Genomic DNA, 18,494 nt, shown 5'->3' with positions numbered 1-18,494 from the left:
CAAAGGGACTATCACGTAATGTGATAGAAAGTGCATCAAGGGAGATGGGTTTGAGACCCATTGATGTTACACCATAGTGGTAACCCAACCTTTGTGATCGAAGATCCCGTGAATTAGGACATGGGAAGAACAAACTAGTGGTTTAATTGAGGAGAGTATTATGTAACCATCTCTATGTGAAGATGCACAACTATCAATTATTGTAAGGCAGGTTGGCAACTTTGGCTATTTTAGCAAAGATGCTGTCCTACAGAGTATTCTTGAAATAACACACCTATATGAGTCCGATTGTTAAACGTCGCAATCTATGAGATTTGGGTGATCTCTAGTAAACTCATGAAGAGACCACGAAGTATGACGCATATGCTTAGGGCTATTTGTAACCGACTCGAAACGTTCGTGCGACGTGGGCGTGGCCCACGCTGCCTAGGGTTTCCTGAGCCTATATAATCTCTTGCCCGGCTACCGCAGGAACACATCTAATACACGAGTTAGGGTTTTGCCACCTCTTTCTTCTTGCGCCGCCATCGTAGCCTACTCCACCCAGCGCGCCGACGTGCATCGGCGAACGGGAGAGCAGGTCTCCGGAACCGCTCGTCCTTGCGATCCTGTACGGGAGAGGGCGAATTAGGTTTTTGGGAAGCGCTCTGCGCGAATGCTCAAGCTCTTCATCACGGGTCGTCTTCCGTCCAAGTCGGGCGGTGCTGCCTACCGTCGTCTTCAACGCCGTCTACTTCGACCCGTCGTCCCTGTTGTCAACAACGTTGTCATCAACAACGTTACTGCTGCGATATCATCTGCTACACCTCCACCGCCACCTCCACCAGATCGGTACGTGCGACATATCTTGATCTGTTTAGCGATGGATGTTTTACCGTTTGCGCTGCTGCTACTCATGTTGATTAATGCATCTAGTATGTTCGAGTTTCACATGTTAGTAGTTGTTGTCATCATGTTTTATATTCTGGAATTAATCATGGAAATTGTGCCTAATTATCCAACAAGTATCATATCAATCCTATTAACATGCTGATCACGATGTAATAATAATCTCGAATAATTTTTTAAAACTTTTTTTGCAAAACCTAAAACCTGAATATTTTCATATTTTCCTTTGGCAGTTTGAGAATCTAAAAATTGACTAAACGAAACCCTTGTGAATTCGGATGTAACTTTTCATGTAGGTACATTTTGAAAAACTTTACTATCGCGAGAAGCATTTACACAATGTTGGAGATTTCACAAATTTAACTTATCTCATACGGGACTGACATAGAGGTGTATATATATATCGGTAGTAACCTAGATCAATGATGATTCATAGAACGGGGCTCCATCATGCACGTTAGTGGCATGACCATTCTGGGCCTAACTTCAGACTCCTTTCGTCAAAAGTTAGGGTTTATATGAATTTGGATCCCGATATAAGAGCACATCATGTCATCATCACCCTTTATTTCTCGCTGAGACAGCTTAAGACGTGTACGTTATGCGCACGCCGAACATTTTATTCTCCAGACACAAGCCATATGCTTGAAGCATGCACATGTCCGATCGACCCAGCGCCTAGCAAGTGAGGCTATTCCCGGGGTCGACGCCAAACTTCTTGCAGTAGTCCCTGTAGTAGCCCGCCCGCGCGTTCACCGCGGCCGAGTTCCCGCCGCCGCACTCCCCGCCGTTGATGGCCCTGGTCGTCGCGCCGAACCCCCGCGGCATGACCTGGTGCACGTTGTTCATCCAGAACCAGAGCGCCGCCTTGAACGCCACCACCGGGTCCTGCGCCACCTTCTCCGGGTTCCTCAGCCCGTCGAAGCCGACGCTCTTCCCCGCCGGCCCGTAGTTGTAGTTCCACGACAGCTGCAGCGGCCCGCGCCCGTAGTACCCCTTCCCCGCGGAGCACGGCCACTGCGTGTTCTTCTCGTCGCAGTAGTCCTTGCTCGCCCCGCTGATCTCCTCGATGTAGCAGAAATCTGTATACAGGATGATAGATTTACATATAGACTTTACTTATGCAGCAGTGCTTCATTCATCCATGGGTGAACTTACGTCCGGTCTCGTGCGTGACGTGCGCGAAGAAGGCGGCAATCTCCCTCTTAGAATCGTCGTTGGAGCGGCCTTTCCCGAAGTTGGGATTCGCCCGGGCGCCGTCCAGGAAGGACTGGCGCGTGTAGAAGCTCTTGCCGGCGCACCCGTTGCCGGCCTGGGACTTGATCCCGTTGAAGAACGCCGCGGTGACGAGGCTCTCCACGGGAACGCCTGTCGTCCCGCCGCCGCCGCTCCCAGAACACGGGCCCGACTGACACCCTTTTCCACAGTAGGCTTTAGTGGTGCCACAGTAGCCGTACTGGCTGCAGCACTCGTTTGACCGGCAGCCGCAGTTCTGCGCCGCCGCCGGGCCTGCCGTGGAGAGGAGTAATGCCGCTAGGCCGAGAGCCAAGAACGTGAACATCATCATGGGCGAGTTCGCCATATCGAATTAGCAAGGTTTATCTGTTGCGGCGCTGCGTGCTTGTTGCTAGGTGGTGGCAAGCGGTTTATATAGTCAGTGGACGTTGATCTCGACGACGACTTTCGGCGTCAACGTTCGACCAAATCAGAACCCCGACCATTTAAGTGGTCAAAAAAATCACGCGCGGCTCATCTATGAGGACTTTTCGTGTACTTGCTGTCCTTGCACGGCCACAGAAGTCTCCTTTCTACGCTCTCGTACGACGTACCCTGGACGTCCTTGCACTTGCTCTGGGGTGTGGGCTTGTGGCAGTATACCAGAGTTTGGAAAATTGAGACCGAATTGCTCGTCGGCGTGCTGCTCGCTTCCAGTCTTCCAGTGGCCCACGTCGATCGCACTGCCATTACCCGGCAGGTACGTGCATTGCGCTCATTTGGTCCCGTTTAGTCAATTCCATCCATCCAATTATGGGAGCGTGGGAAATTTTTATGCCCTGCGGGCTCAGTAAACAATACCATGACTCCATGATCAGTCTACAAAGGAAGACTTGCGTGGCCACTGGAATGTGGAAATTGGGGTCCTCCACTCTATCTACTGGATCGGTGGTATTCGGTCGTGCGCACCCATGCTTTTATTCCGACCGATTGGTTCTGGAGGGAGCGGCGCGAAGCTCTTTTTCTGTGTTGACATCAAGTGACTATGGATCCATGATGAAAGTCGGAAGAAGAGAAGTTCATGAAGGTCGGAGGGGAGGACTAGCTAAGGGAGGTTCAAGTCTTCGCGTTGGACTTGCTTGGTGTTCCGGGCTTCACAGCAGCGGTATGAAAGTGGGGGCGACAACACAGGTGAAGTTCAGAGTCCTACTTTTCAGGGTGAAAATCCAAGGTCTGGCCTTAACTGGTTGTGCCTGGTAATGACCTTATTGGAGGCATTGTTTTGAGAGCGGGGACTATCTTCAGGGTGAAAACCTAAGATCGTTGATCGGGCGACGATGGTGTTCGTGCACAGTTCCCTTCTTGGAGGCGTCGTTTTTGGAGATTATGTATTTCAGGTGTTGTCTTGGCGGTGGATGTATTGCTGTTGTTAGGACCGAGATACTGTAGCGGGACTTTTGTTTCTTAGTTTTCTTTTCTTTTTTTGGCTGTGTGCATCCGTAGTGCCATTAGGGTGGTGCGTTGTTGCAGAGGCTGGGTGTAATTGGTATTGTTTTGATATTAATATATTCCCTTTATCGAAAAAAATCTACAGTGGTTCCCTCCATCGGTAGGAAACTCATGACGTGTAATTTCATCGTCTTGGAGACTATATCTTGTACTACCTCTTTCCATACAAAAATATCGCAAATTTATTTAAATTTAGATGTATGTAAGCATCCTTTAATTTATATAAATACATCAAATTAAGACAAATCTCTGATATTCTTTTTTCTAATTACATGCATGATTCATCACAACATGATATTCTTTTATGAACGGAGGGAGAGTAGAATAATGGTCTCCGGACTCCATTACCACCCTAACGTGGTCTTGGGAGCGTCTCAACACGACGTTCGATGCTCTACGATTCCAACCCCTTAGAGCGGGTGGCTCGTGCTGACATTCGAACTTTCGAGATTAATCAAACTTGTGTTGGTCTGGGCTTCTACAAAATAAAGTTGCTAGGTGCATGAAAGAACTTTGAGATCTGATCAGTGGAGCTAGAGAAGGAGACTTATGAGTTCTCTTATGAAATTAAAGTTTCTAAGAAAATTCCGTTGTTGGTCATCTTTATTTTGTTTGTTCGGTTTAATATAACGTATTCGCTCATTTACTATAGCTAGACCATTGGTCTTTAAGACTAATACCAAATGCTAACACTAGTAGGGAAACGCTTATAGGTGAGATCTTAGTTCTTGTTAGGAATAGACAGATTATATTCCATGAGGGCCAAAGGCCACATATATATACATGTACAGATGTGCTAATATGCAGGAAACCCCCTAACAGGTGGGAAAAATACAATATACAATTATATATCTAACACCCCCCCCTCAAACTCATGGTGGATCCACAACACTGAGTTTGGAGAGTAAGAAATCATGCTGTGCGCAAGTTTGTGCCTTTGTGAAGAAATCTGCCACCTGCAAGTCTGAAGGCACATAATGAAGCGCAACAACCTGATCCTGCACCTGAGCACGTGTATAAAAAGCATCAACACCAATATGCTTGGTCAGCTCATGTTTGACCAGATCACGTGCAATACTGATAGCACCTGTACTGTCTGACAAAAGTGGAGTGGGTGTCGTGACAGAGACCCCAAAATCTGCAAGCAACCACCGTAACCAGGTCACCTCAGCAGTGACCGAAGCCATAGCCCGCAGCTCAGCCTCAACACTCGAACGGGAAACCGCTACCTGTTTCTTCGTCTTCCAAGCCACAAGCGAACCACCAAGAAACACACAGTAAGCAGAAAGTGAACGACGATCCGTAGGATCACTCGCCCACGTAGCATCCGAGTAGCACTGGAGATGGAGAGAGATGGAACTAGGGAAGAAAAGGCGACGAGTAATCGTGCAACGAAGATAACGAAGGACACGGAGAAGATGACTGTAGTGAACGGTGGTAGGAGCTGAGACAAACTGACTCAGAATATGAACAGGATAAGAGATATCAGGACGAGTGACAGCAAGATAAACAAGACTCCCAACAAGATGGCGATAACGAGTGGGATAGGGAAGAGGATCACCATCAGTAGGACGAAGCTTAACATTAAGCTCCATAGGAGTCTCAACAGTGCGCTCATCCACAAGAGCAGCACGAGAAAGAAGATCTTGAATATACTTTTCCTGAGAGATAGAAAAGCCATCAGGGGTGGAGGAAACCTCAATCCCAAGAAAGTAGCGAAGAGGACCAAGATCAGTCATAAGAAACTAATCACGAAGACGAGCCTTGACAAAGGCAATATACTCAGGATCATCACCAGTAATGATCATATCATCAACATAGAGAAGGAGAAGAGTGCGTCCACGAGAAGAAGTGTGAACAAAAAGCGCTGGATCATGAAAACTAGGAGAGAAACCAGCATCCGTCACCACAGAGGCAAAGCGCTCAAACCAGGCACGAGGGGCCTGTCTGAGGCCATAAAGGGAACGTCGAAGACGACAAACCATCCCATCGGGAACAGAATACCCAGGAGGAGGCTGCATATAAACCTCATCAGTCAACTCGCCATTAAGAAAAGCGTTCTGAACATCAAGCTGGGACACAGACCAGCGTCGAACAGAAGCAACAGCAAGAAGAGTACGCACAGTGGTCATATGAGCCACAGGGGAAAAAGTCTCATCATAGTCACGGCCGTGCTCCTGCTGAAAGCCACGAGCCACAAGACGCGCTTTATAGCGCTCAAGAGAACCGTCAGAGCGAGTCTTAATTTTATAGACCCTTTTACAGGTGATAGGATGGACACCAGAAGGGGGAGAAACAAGATCCCAGGTGCCAGTGCGCTCAATCTCCTCAGCCATGGCAAGCTGCCATTCAGGATGGCGCGAGGCATCCCGATAAGAAGTCGGCTCGGAGACGACAGAGAGACCATAGTGACTAGGAGAGTAACGGTCTGGAGCACGACGCTGACGAACATGCCGTGAAGAGGGAAGCTCATCAGTGGAAGAGGACTCATCAAAGGAGGAGGAAAAAGGAGCAGGAGAAGCCGGAGAACGAGGAGAACTAGGGGAACTAGACGGAGGAGAGGATGGCGCCGAAGTAGAAGGGGGCGCATCAGAGGTAATAGGTGGAGGAGAAGGGACAGCAGGAGGTGCATCAGGAAAAAGAACAAAAGAGAGATCATCCACCGGGTAAGTACCAGAGGTGGGACAAGGATAGAAGGGACGCGTCTCATCAAACGTGACATCACGAGAGATACGCATCCGACGACCAACGGGGTCCCAACAGCGATAACCCTTATGCTCATCACTGTATCCAAGAAAACACACTCAACAGACTGAGCGGTCAGTTTGGTGCGTTCGCGAGGAGGCAGAAGGACATAGCAGACGCAACCAAATGAACGGAGAGTCGAGTAGTCTGGAGAAACACCGGAGAGACGCTCGAGAGGAATGCCACCCTGTAGAGCAGCGGAAGGCTGAATGTTAATGAGGTGGGCCGACGTAGCGACAGCCTCAGCCCAGAAATGTGGCGGAAGAGAAGAAGCAATCATCATAGCACGGGTGGTCTCAAGAAGATGACGATGCTTACGCTCGGCGACGCCATTTTGAGCATGCGCGCCGGGACAAGAAAACTGAGCGAGGGTGCCCTCCTCAGCAAGGACAGCACGAAGTTGCTGGGAGATATACTCACCAGCAGAATCAGCACGGAACACTCGAATGGGTGAGGAATACTGAGTGCGGACCATGGCCGCAAAATGCTGATAAATAGAGAGCACCTCACTGCGAGAGCGCATGAAAAACACCCTGGTGTACCGTGAAAAATCATCAATGAATAATATATAGTATCGATGGCCCCCTTTCGAAGCGAAGGGAGCCGGACCCCAAACATCTGAATGGACTAAATCGAACGGTCGGCGAGAGACGGACACACTAGTAGGATAGGGAAGCTGAATCTATTTGCCTAACCTACAACCACGACGAGTGTAACGACCCATCTCCGGAGACGGACCCCGGAAGGCCACGATGAACCAAAGACGACAGGGCGAGAGTCACAAAGGTGACCAAGACGATGATGCCACTTCTGAAAAGAGCCGGTGACAGAGGCAACAACCGGAGGAGAACTGGCAGATGGAGTGGCAGCGGAAGGAACACGAAGCCAGTCTAACTCCCAAAGCCCCGGAGACTTACGGCTACGAGGGTCAGCTCCAACTAGGGCATGTGTGCGACGATCCTGAACCGCACAAGACTCAGCGTCAAGAATGACGCGACAACCAGAATCGGTGAGCTGGCTAGTAGAGAAAAGGTTCATTTGAAGGCGAGGAACATGAGAAACATCAGAGACAGAGAAAGAGGGAGTAGAAAGGGTGCCTCTACTAGAAACAGGAATAGAGGTACCATCAGCCGTGACAACACGGACATGAGAAATAAGAGACCGAAGAGCAGACAGAATAGAAGACTCAGAGGTCATATGAAAGGAAGCTCCAGAATCCAGATACCACGGGGACGTACCTGACTGTGTAGAAAGGGGTGGTCGCGCAGTGCCAGAAGAGCCAGTCACAGAACCAACAGCGCCCGGCGAGGAAGAGTCTGTAGTAGCGAGCAGATCACGAAGACCCCTGAGAATGTCCTGATCAGAGAGTGCAACTGCAGAAGATCTCGAAGAGCCGGCCTGCGCGACGATCCTGGAGCTGGCCGACGTAAGCCGGGATCCCGCGTCCGGCAGGTGGAGGAAGTGTGGCCAACCTTGCCACGGTAGGTGCAATGAGGACGAGGGCGGAGACTCGGACCGCGAGGCTGCTGACGTAAACTGGAATCCCAAGCATCAAGCAGGCAGTGAAGCTGCGCTATCTCATGCGCAGAGAGGGGCGCGACTGGAGAGATCGACGTACAATCAGGTGCCGACGAGGAGTTATCACCCACACGCACAGAGGCCACCAAAGGGGGCGATGGAGAGCAACACGTCGATGAAGACAGAGTCGGCAAAGCGCAGTCATAACCATGTGAAGAGGCCGCGAAAGTCGATGTAGAGCGGCAGGCCGACGTAGACGGAGTCGACGAAGCGCGACCATAACCGCGGGAAGAGGCCGCAAAAGTCAATGTAGAGCGGCGGGCCGACATAGACGAAGTCGGCGAAGCGCGGGCAGCGCCGCGTGAAGAGGCCGCAAAAGTCGATGTAGAGCGGCAGGCCGAGGGAGACAAAATCGGCGAAGCGCGGCCAGAGCCGCGGGAAGAGGCCGCGAAAGTCGGTATAGAGCGACGAGCCGACGTAGAAGGAGTCGGTGAAGCGCGGGCAGAGCCGCGTGAAGAGGCCGCAAACGGCGACGAAGAATGGCTAGCCGTCATACACGGAGGCAGCGGACAAATACCAAGTACCGAAGGGAGGCCCAAAGATAAGGCGGGATCAGCGGAAGAAGACATCGGGTAACAACAGCCGACGACAGTATTTTTTTTTTTTGATTTTTTTTTAGGAGAGACGAGGCAACGGCTCAACGAGCCGAGCTGAGCTGGCCGGGTCAACGGCTCAACGAGCGCGGCTCGATCTGGAGCGCGGCTCGAACTGGAGTCCCGCGGACGCAGACGGCGGACGGCGGCCGAATTGGAACGGGCCACGTTGGGGCGCGGAAAACCGAGGGCGGCGGCGGCCGATTGGCGGCGGCGGCAAGTGATTCCCGGCGGCGGCGGTGCCCTGGCAGCGCTCGAGCTCGATCGATGGGCGGGAGCGACGTCCAGGCGCTCTTTGGCTGCAGGGCGCTGGTGCACGCGCGGGATCGAGGCGCGGACGGAGGCGAGGCGGAAGCGGACGGAGACAGCAGCGGCCGTACGCGGTGGCAGAAAACCGGGGCGGGCGGCGGCTACGGCTGCGAGGAGAGGAGCTAACTTAGCTCTGATTCCAAGACGAACTTTGACCATAAAATTGAGCAACAAAATCTTGATTATATTATATGTAATTACACTAGTAGGAAAACTCGCTTATAGGTGAGATCTTAGTTCTGTGGCGCACCACCCAAAAATGCGCCACAAAAAGTTATTTCGTGGCGCACTAGGCAAAGTGCGCCACAGAAATAGCTTAATTTTGTGGCGCACCAGGTATCCATGCGCCACAGAAACTTGGTGGGCCCACACCCTGTGATGGCGCGTGATGCACACGTCCGTTGGGAACCCCAAGAGGAAAGTGTGATGCGCACAGCAGCAAGTTTTTCCCTCAGTAAGAAACCAAGGTTATCGAACCAGTAGGAGATGAAGGCCACATGAAGGTTGTTGGCGGAGGAGTGTAGTGCGGCGCAACACCAGGGATTCCGGCGCCAACGTGGAACCTGCACAACAGAATCAAAATGCTTTTCCCCAACTTAACAGTGAGGTTGTCAATCTCACCGGCTTGTTGTAAACAAATGATTAAACGTATGGTGTGGAGAATGATATTTGTTTGCAGAGAACAACAGAGAACAATGATTGTAGTAGATTGTATTTCAGATGTAAAAGAATGGACCGGGATCCACAGTTCACTAGTGGTGTCTCTCCAATAAGATAAATAGCATTTTAGGTGAACAAATTACAGTTGAGCAATTGACAAATAGAGAGGGCATAACAATGCATATACATATCATGATGACTACTATGAGATTTACTTAGGGCATTACGACAAAGAACATAGACCGCTATCCAGCATGCATCTATGCCTAAAAAGTCCACCTTCGGGTTAGCATCCGCACCCCTTCCAGTATTAAGTTGCAAACAACAGACAATTGCTTTAAGTACTGTGCGTAATGTAAAAATACAAATATCCTTAGACAAAGCATTGATGTTTTATCCCTAGTGGCAACAGCACATCCACAACCTTAGAACTTTCTGTCACTATCCCAGATTCAATGGAGGCATGAACCCACAATTGAGCATAAATACTCCCTCTTGGAGTTACAAGTATCAACTTGGCCAGAGCCTCTACTAGCAACGGAGAGCATGCAAGATCATAAACAACACATATATGATAGATCAATAATCAACTGACATAGTATTCCATATTCATCGGATCCCAACAAACACAACATGTAGCATTACAATAAGATGATCTTGATCATGATAGGAAGCTCACAAGATCTAAACATGATAGCACAAGAGGAGAAGACAACCATCTAGCTACTGCTATGGACCCATAGTCCAATGATGAACTACTCACGCATCAGTTCGGAGGCGGGCATGGTGATGTAGAGCCCTCCGGTGATGATTCCCCTCTCCGGCAGGGTGCCGGAGGCGATCTTCAGAATCCCCCGAGATGGGATTGACGGCGGCGGCGTCTCAGTATGTTTTCTCGTATCGTGGCTCTCGGTACTAGGGTTTTCGTGACGGAGAGATTATATAGGCGAAGGGGCAGAGTTGGGGGACGCTCGAGGGGCCACCCCATAAGGCGGCGGGGCCAGGGGTGGGGCCGCGCCCCCCTATGGTGTGGCCGCCTCGTGCCCCCTCTCCGTCTCCTCTTCGGTGTTCTGGAAGGCTCCATGGAAAATAAGACCGTGGGCTTTTGTTTCGTCCAATTCCGAGAATATTTCCTGTGTAGGTTTTCTGAAACCAAAAACAGCAGAAAACAGGAACTAGCGCTTCGGCATCTTGTTAATAGGTTAGTGCCGGAAAATGCATCAAAATGATATAAAGTGTATATAAAACATGTGAGTATTGTCATAAAACTAGCATGGAACATAAGAAATTATAGATACGTTTGAGACGTATCAAGCATCCCCAAGCTTAGTTCCTACTCGCCCTCGAGTAGGTAAACGATAACAATGATAATTTCTGAAGTGACATGCTACTATCATAATCTTGATCAATACTATTGTAAAGCATATGATATGAATGAAGTGATTCAAAGCAATGGTAAAGATAATGACTAAACAACTGAATCATATAGCAAAGACTTTTCATGAATAGTACTTTCAAGACAAGCATCAACAAGTCTTGCATAAGAGTTAACTCATAAAGCAAAAGATTCTTAATAGAAGGTTTTGAAGCAACACAAAGGAAGATTTAAGTTTCAGCAGTTGCTTTCAACTTTCAACATGTATATCTCATGGATAATTGTCAACACAAAGTAATATGATGAGTGCAAATAACCAAATATGTAAGAATCAATGCACACAGTTGACACAAGTGTTTGCTTCTAAGATAGAAAGAAGTAGGTAAACTGACTCAACATAAAGTAAAAGAAAGGCCCTTCGCAGAGGGAAGCATGGATTACTCATGTGCTAGAGCTTTTTATTTTGAAAACATGGAAACAATTTTGTCAACGGTAGTAATAATTCATATGTGTTATGCATAAAACCTCCTATAAGTTGCAAGCCTCATGCATCGAATACCAATAGTGCTCGCACCTTGTCCTAATTAGCTCGGATTTCCATGGATTATCATTGCATTACATATGTTTCAACCAAGTGTCACAAAGGGGTACCTCTATGCCACCTGTACAAAGGTCCAAGGAGATAAATCGCATTTGATTTCTCGATTTTGATAGATCTCAACTTGAGGACATCCATACCGGGACAACATAGAAAACAGATAATGGACTCCTCTTTTATGCTTTAAGCATTCAACAACAGATAATATTCTCATAAGAGATTTTGAGGATTAATGTCCAAGCTGAAACTTCCACCATGATACATGGCTTTGGTTGGCGGCCCAATGTTCTTCTCTAACAATATGCATACTCAAACCATTCAACTAATGGCAAATCTCCCTTACTTCAGACAAGACGAACATGCATAGCAACTCACATGATAGTCAACAAAGGTGTAACTGGTTGATAGCGTCCCCAGAAACATGGTTACCGCTCAACAAGCAACTTATAATAAATAAGATACATAAGCGACATATTCTTTACCACAATAGTTTTTAGGCTACTTTCCCATGAGCTATGTATTGAAAAGACAAGGAATGAAATTATTAAAGGTAGCACGCAAGCAATTTACTTGGAATGGCAGAAAAATACCACATAGTAGGTAGTTATGGTGGACACAAATGGCATAAGTTTTGGCTCAAGGTTTTGGACGCACGAGAAGCATTCCCTCTCAGTACAAGGCTTTGGCTAGCAAGGTTGTTTAAAGCAAACACAAGTATGAACCGGTACAACAAAACTTACATAAGAACGTATTGCAAGCATTATAAGACCCTACACTGTCTTCCTTGTTGTTCAAACACTTTTACCAGAAAATATCTAGACTTTAGAGAGACCAATCATGCAAACCAAATTTCAACAAGCTCTACGGTAGTTCTCCACTAATAGGTTTAAACTACATGATGCAAGAGCTTAAACATGATCTATTTGAGAGCTCAAAACAATTGCCAAGTATCAAATTATTCAAGACAATATACCAATTACCACATGAAGCATTTTCTGTTTCCAACCAAATAGCAATAAATGAAGCGGCTTTCAACCTTCGCCATGAACATTAAAAGTAAAACTAAGAACACCAGTGTTCAATATGAAAAAGCGGAGCGTGTCTTTCTCCCATACAAGGAATGCTAGGATCCGAATTTATTCAAACACAAACAAAAATAAAAGCACACAGACGCTCCAAGTAAAGCACATAAGATGTGACGGAATAAAAATATAGTTTCACTAGAGGTGACCTGATAAGTTGTTGATGAAGAAGGGGATGCCTTGGGCATCCCCAAGCTTAGATGCTTGAGTCTTCTTGAAATATGCAGGGATGAACCACGGGGGCATCCCCAAGCTTAGACTTTTCACTCTTCTTGATCATATTATATCATCCTCCTCTCTTGATCCTTGAAAACTTCCTCCACACCAAACTCAAAACAATCTCATTAGAGAGTTAGTGCATAATCAAAAATTCACATGTTCAGAGAGGACACAATCATTCTCAACACTTCTGGACATTACCCAAGGCTACTGAAATTTAATGGAGCAAAGAAATCCACTCAAACACAGTAAAAGAGGCAATGTGAAATAAAAGGCAGAATCTGTCAAAACAGAACAGTCCGTAAAAACGAATTTTTTCGAGGCACTTAACATGCTCAGATGAAGAAGCTCAAATTGAATGAAAGTTGCGTACATATCTAAGGATCACTCATGAATTTTTGCAGATTTTTTATATTCTCCTACAGAGAGATCAACTCAAATTCGTGACAGCTAAAAATCTGTTTCTACGCAGAAATCCAAATCTAGTATCAACTCTCTATCAAAGACTTTACTTGGAACAACAATGCAATAAAGTAAAGATACAAAGGTATTGCTACAGTAGTAACAAGCAGCTTGACTCAAATATAAAACAAAAATTGCAGAAATAAAATAATGGGTTGTCTCCCATAATCGCTTTTCTTTAACACCTTTCAGCTAGGCGCAGAAAGTGTAAATCAAGTATCATCAAGAGAAGAAGCATTAACATTATTACCAGGGGCTTTGCGCCTACCCTTCTTACTCTTATTCTTACTCTTTGGTCTAGGGAATACATGACCGCATCCGGGTGTAGAGGTAAAATTTAGAGTGCCTTTTCCCACATCTACGGTTGCTCCCAAGAGTTTCAGCACGGATCTTCCAAGTGTGATTTGTCTTGTCCCTTGAGGAGTCCTTTCGGTGTGCCATTCAGAGTAGTTGATCATCATATCATCAAGAAGCTTTGTTGCAGCACCCAAAGTGATGGACATAAAAGTACCTCCAGCAGCTGAATCCAATAGGTTCCTCGAAGAAAAATTTAATCCTGCATAAAAGGTTTGGATGATCATCCAAGTAGTTAGTTCATGGGTAGGGCAATTCTTTACCAAAGATTTCATTCTTTCCCATGCTTGGGCAACATGTTCATTATCCAATTGCTTAAAATTCATAATGCTACTTCTCAAAGATATAATTTTAGCAGGAGGATAATATCTTCCAATGAAAGCATCTTTACATTTAGTCCATGAATCAATACTATTCTTAGGCAAAGATAGCAACCAATCTTTAGCTCTTCCTATTAAGGAGAAAGGAAACAATTTCAGTTTTATAGTCGCCATCTACATCCTTATACTTTTGCATTTCACAAAGTTCAACAAAATTATTAAGATGGGAAGCAGCATCATCAGTACTAACACCAGAAAATTGCTCTCTCATAACAAGATTTAGTAAAGCAGGTTTAATTTCATAAAATTCTGCTGTAGTAGAAGGTGGAGCAATAGGTGTGCATATGAAATCATTATTATTTGTGCTAGTGAAGTCACACAACTTAGTGTTCTCAGGAGTATTCATTTTAATAGTAATAAAAATAAGTAAAGCAAACTGAATTAAATAAAGTAAAACAAGTAACTAATTTTTTTGTGTTTTTTATATAAAGAAAGCAAACAAGACAGAAAATAAAATAAAGCAAGACAATAAACAAATTAAAGAAATTGGATGTGAGAGACTCCCCTTGCAGCGTGTCTTGATCTCCCCGGCAACGGCGCCAGAAAAAGGTCTTGATGGCGCGTGATGCACATGTCCGTTGGGAACCCCAAGAGGAAGGTGTGATGCGCACAGCAGCAAGTTTTTCCCTCGGTAAGAAACCAAGGTTATCGAACCAGTAGGAGATGAAGGCCACGTGAAGGTTGTTGGTGGAGGAGTGTAGTAAGGCGCAACACCAGGGATTTCGGCGCCAACGTGGAACCTGCACAACACAATCAAAATACTTTGCCCCAACTTAACAGTGAGGTTGTCAATCTCATCGGCTTGCTGTAAACAAATGATTAAACGTATGGTGTGGAGAATGATGTTTGTTTGCAGAGAACAATAGAGAACAATGATTGCAGTAGATTGTATTTCAGAAGTAAAAGAATGGACCGGGGTCCACAGTTCACTAGTGGTGTCTCTCCAATAAGATAGCATGTTGGGTGAACAAATTACAGTTGGGCAATTGACAAATAGAGAGGGTATAACAATGCACATACATATCATGATGACTACTATGAGATTTACTTAGGGCATTACGACAAAGAACATAGACCGCTATCCAGCATGCATCTATGCCTAAAAAGTCCACCTTTGGGTTAGCATCCGCACCCCTTCCAGTATTAAGTTGCAAACAACGAGACAATTGCATTAAGTACTGTGCGTAATGTAAACAATACAAATATCCTTAGACAAAGCATTGATGTTTTATCCCTAGTGGCAACAACACATCCACAACCTTAGAACTTTCCGTCACCTGTCCCGCATTCAATGGAGGCATGAACCCACTATCGAGCATAAATACTCCCTCTTGGAGTTACAAGTATCAACTTGGCCAGAGCCTCTACTAGCAACGGAGAGCATGCAAGATCATAAACAACACATATATGATAGATCAATAATCAACTTGACATAGTATTTCATATTCATCGGATCCCAACAAACACAACATGTAGCATTACACTAAGATGATCTTGATCATGATAGGCAGCTCACAAGATCTAAACATGATAGCACAGGAGGAGAAGACAACCATCTAGCTACTGCTATGGACCCATAGTCCAAGGATGAACTACTCACGCATCAGTCCGGAGGCGGGCATGGTGATGTAGAGCCCTCCGGTGATGATTCCCCTCTCCGGCAGGGTGCCGGAGGCGATCTTCAGAATACCCCAAGATGGGATTGACGGCGGCGTCGTCTCAATATGTTTTCTCGTATCGTGGCTCTCGGTACTAGGGTTTTCGCGACGGAGAGATTATATAGGCGAAGGGGCAGAGTCGGGGGACGCTCGAGGGGCCCACCCCATAAGGCGGCGCGGCCAGGGGTGGGGCCGCGCCCCCCTATGGTGTGGCCGCCTCGTGCCCCCTCTCCGTCTCCTCTTCGGTGTTCTGGAAGGCTCCGTGGAAAATAAGACCGTGGGCTTTTGTTTCGTTCAATTCCGAGAATATTTCCTGTGTAGGTTTTCTGAAACCAAAAACAGCAGAAAACAGGAACTGGCGCTTCGGCATCTTGTTAATAGGTTAGTGCCGGAAAATACATCAAAATGATATAAAGTGTATATAAAACATGTGAGTATTGTCATAAAACTAGCATGGACCATAAGAAATTATAGATACGTTTGAGACGTATCACCCTGCCACCCCCAATCATTGGTTTCACTATTTCTATGGCGCACCGCGCCAGGTGCGCCACAGAAATAAAGTATTCTGTGGCGCACTGCTCTTGGTGCGCCACAGAAATAAAGTATTCTGTGGCGCACAGCGGCCGTGCGCCACAAAAATAGTCTATTATATGGCGCACTGGCTAGGGTGCGCCACAGAACACTATGTTAGGTGCGCCACAGAATTAGCGAACCAGATATACAAAAGTAGAGCCAACCTCCCACCTACCACACTACCCATGCCATTCTTCTTCCTCCATCTAGCTCGTCCCCCCCTTCTCTCTCATACCATTTTGGCCATACTTTTCACTTGCTTGGGTATTTATTGCACTTACTTTGGTTGATACATAATTGGAGTTGAGGAGAAGGCTCTCCATACTCTCTTCCTCCTCTCCAACTCATCGATCGCGGTCTCGTCTCGGTATCGAATCTACAAGGTCGGTAGTTGGAGGAGACATACATATGCTTGGAGGAGACATGCATATGCTTGTAGATCTTGTGTGGCCGTCGTGTGTATGGATGCTTTGTTGCAGGTGAAGCGCTTGTGTGTGTGCCGGTGTGGTGCATGGATATTTGCCGAAATGTTGATTCATTTCCGTTTCGGCAAATTTTTGCACTACCCATATGTCCTACCTTGAGGAGAGGTAATGCCGAATTTTTCCGCTCTATGTAATACCTTGAGGAGAGGTACGGCCCATGCATGTGTGTGCATGTGTTGCGGTTATAATTTCCTGTTCTATGTATATCATTTGCAGGAAAGCATGGTCCTCTCGATGAGTTCCGCTCGAGTCTCTAGATACAAGATAGACGCGAAGGAGGACATGATTCGGAATAATAGGCGCCAGATAAGATGTTCGTGTCGATCATGAAAACTCGAGCGCTGGATCAACCCTTATTCCGGACAACTGGAGGAGCACCTACTGAGGCGCGGTTTCATGCAAGAAAACCAGGCGCGGCCGGCCCCATCAGATGGTGCGCATGAAGACCATGTCGAGCGAGACGACTATCATCATGAAGAAGACTATCATCATGTCGATGGGGACTATCATCATGAAGAAGAAGTCAGCGGAGAAGATCATCATGAAGAAGAAGATGCCGACGGAGAAGATCATCATGATGAAGAAGAAGATTCCGGCGCGACCCCGCTAATTTCGGCCTTGCGGGACTCTCATGTTCAAGATCTGCTCCTCCAGGAGACGGGCAATGACAGAGCTGCAACCAGAGAGAGAGCCAAGCTGTCGCAAATGGAGAAAGACGGGATGACTCCGATCTTTCCTGGGTGCCGTCCGCAGGATACGCGCTTGCATGTAACACTTGATTATCTGCAGATGAAGACGCATAACAAGTGGACCGACTCCAGCTTCAGCAAGAACTTGAAATTCTGGTACGATCGTCTCCCGGAGGGGAACACATTGCCAAGTAGTACCGAGGAGGCCAAGAAAGTCGTGTGCCCTCTTGACCTACCGCACGAAAAATACCACGCCTGCATCAATAATTGCGTGATGTATCGCGAGTACAAGGACAAAACCACATGTCCGGTGTGCGGCCACGGACGGTACAAGTTTGGGAACAAGAAGGTACCTCTAAAAGTGGTATGGTACTTTCCTATCACTCCCCGTCTGAAGCGGTATTTCGTGGACCCTAAGGAAGCAAAGCTCATGCAATGGCACACGGAAAGGGAGAAGCCCGAAGAAGTTCCGGAGATGGGCTATATGCTGACACACCCTTCAGACGCTGGCCAGTGGGAAGCATTGGGCATCGCTTTCCCTAGGTTCGGGGGCGACGCAAGGAACATCAGGCTGGGTATGAGCACCGATGGACTCAATTCGTTCGGCAACCAGAGTAGCACGCATAGCACCCGGCCTGTGTTTGTATGGCCTTACAACCTACCCCCGTGGCTGTGCACCGAACAAAGGTACATACACCTGAGTATTCTCATTCAGGGGCCGAAACAACCAGGTGTCGACATGCATTTGTATCTCGGGCTGCTGAAAAGAGGAGTTAGACACGTTGTGGAAGACGCCACCCCGTACGTGGGATGCCTACACTAGAACTTATTTCGATATGAGAGCCGCGTTGATCACAACGGTCACGGACTATCCTGGTTACGCATATGTATCTTCCCAGGTCGGCCACGGATTCAACGGCTGTGTGAAGTGCATGGACGAGACCCCGCATCTACAGCTACCAAGGGATCCCGGGTCCTCGAAAACTGTGTACCCATGTGCTCGAAGGTGGCTTCGCTTGGATCACCCGTGGAGAAAACGCGGTGATCTTTTCGATGGTAAAGATGATCCCGATGGACCCCCGCGCCCGAGGAGCGGCGCAGAAAACGACGATCTTCTAA

The 18,494-nt window shown here is 47.2% G+C and overlaps 1 protein-coding gene across 1 annotated transcript; it reads right to left on the bottom strand.

The window, feature by feature from the left end:
- Positions 1 to 1,435: 1,435 nt before the first annotated feature.
- Positions 1,436 to 2,492, bottom strand: LOC124675646 (chitinase 5-like). The gene is made up of 2 exons (XM_047211707.1): positions 2,047 to 2,492; positions 1,436 to 1,970 (listed from the first exon to the last, which is right to left on the bottom strand). The coding sequence occupies exons 1-2, from the start codon at positions 2,468 to 2,470 to the stop codon at positions 1,567 to 1,569; spliced, it is 828 nt and encodes a 275-aa protein (XP_047067663.1). The 5' UTR covers positions 2,471 to 2,492; the 3' UTR covers positions 1,436 to 1,566.
- Positions 2,493 to 18,494: the final 16,002 nt, after the last annotated feature.

This window comes from Lolium rigidum, chromosome 7 (genome assembly GCF_022539505.1).
Source record: "Lolium rigidum isolate FL_2022 chromosome 7, APGP_CSIRO_Lrig_0.1, whole genome shotgun sequence".
Lineage (NCBI taxonomy): Eukaryota > Viridiplantae > Streptophyta > Magnoliopsida > Poales > Poaceae > Lolium > Lolium rigidum.
The sequence above is the reverse complement of the archived record's forward strand: the minus strand, read 5'-3'. Positions and strand labels throughout refer to the sequence as shown.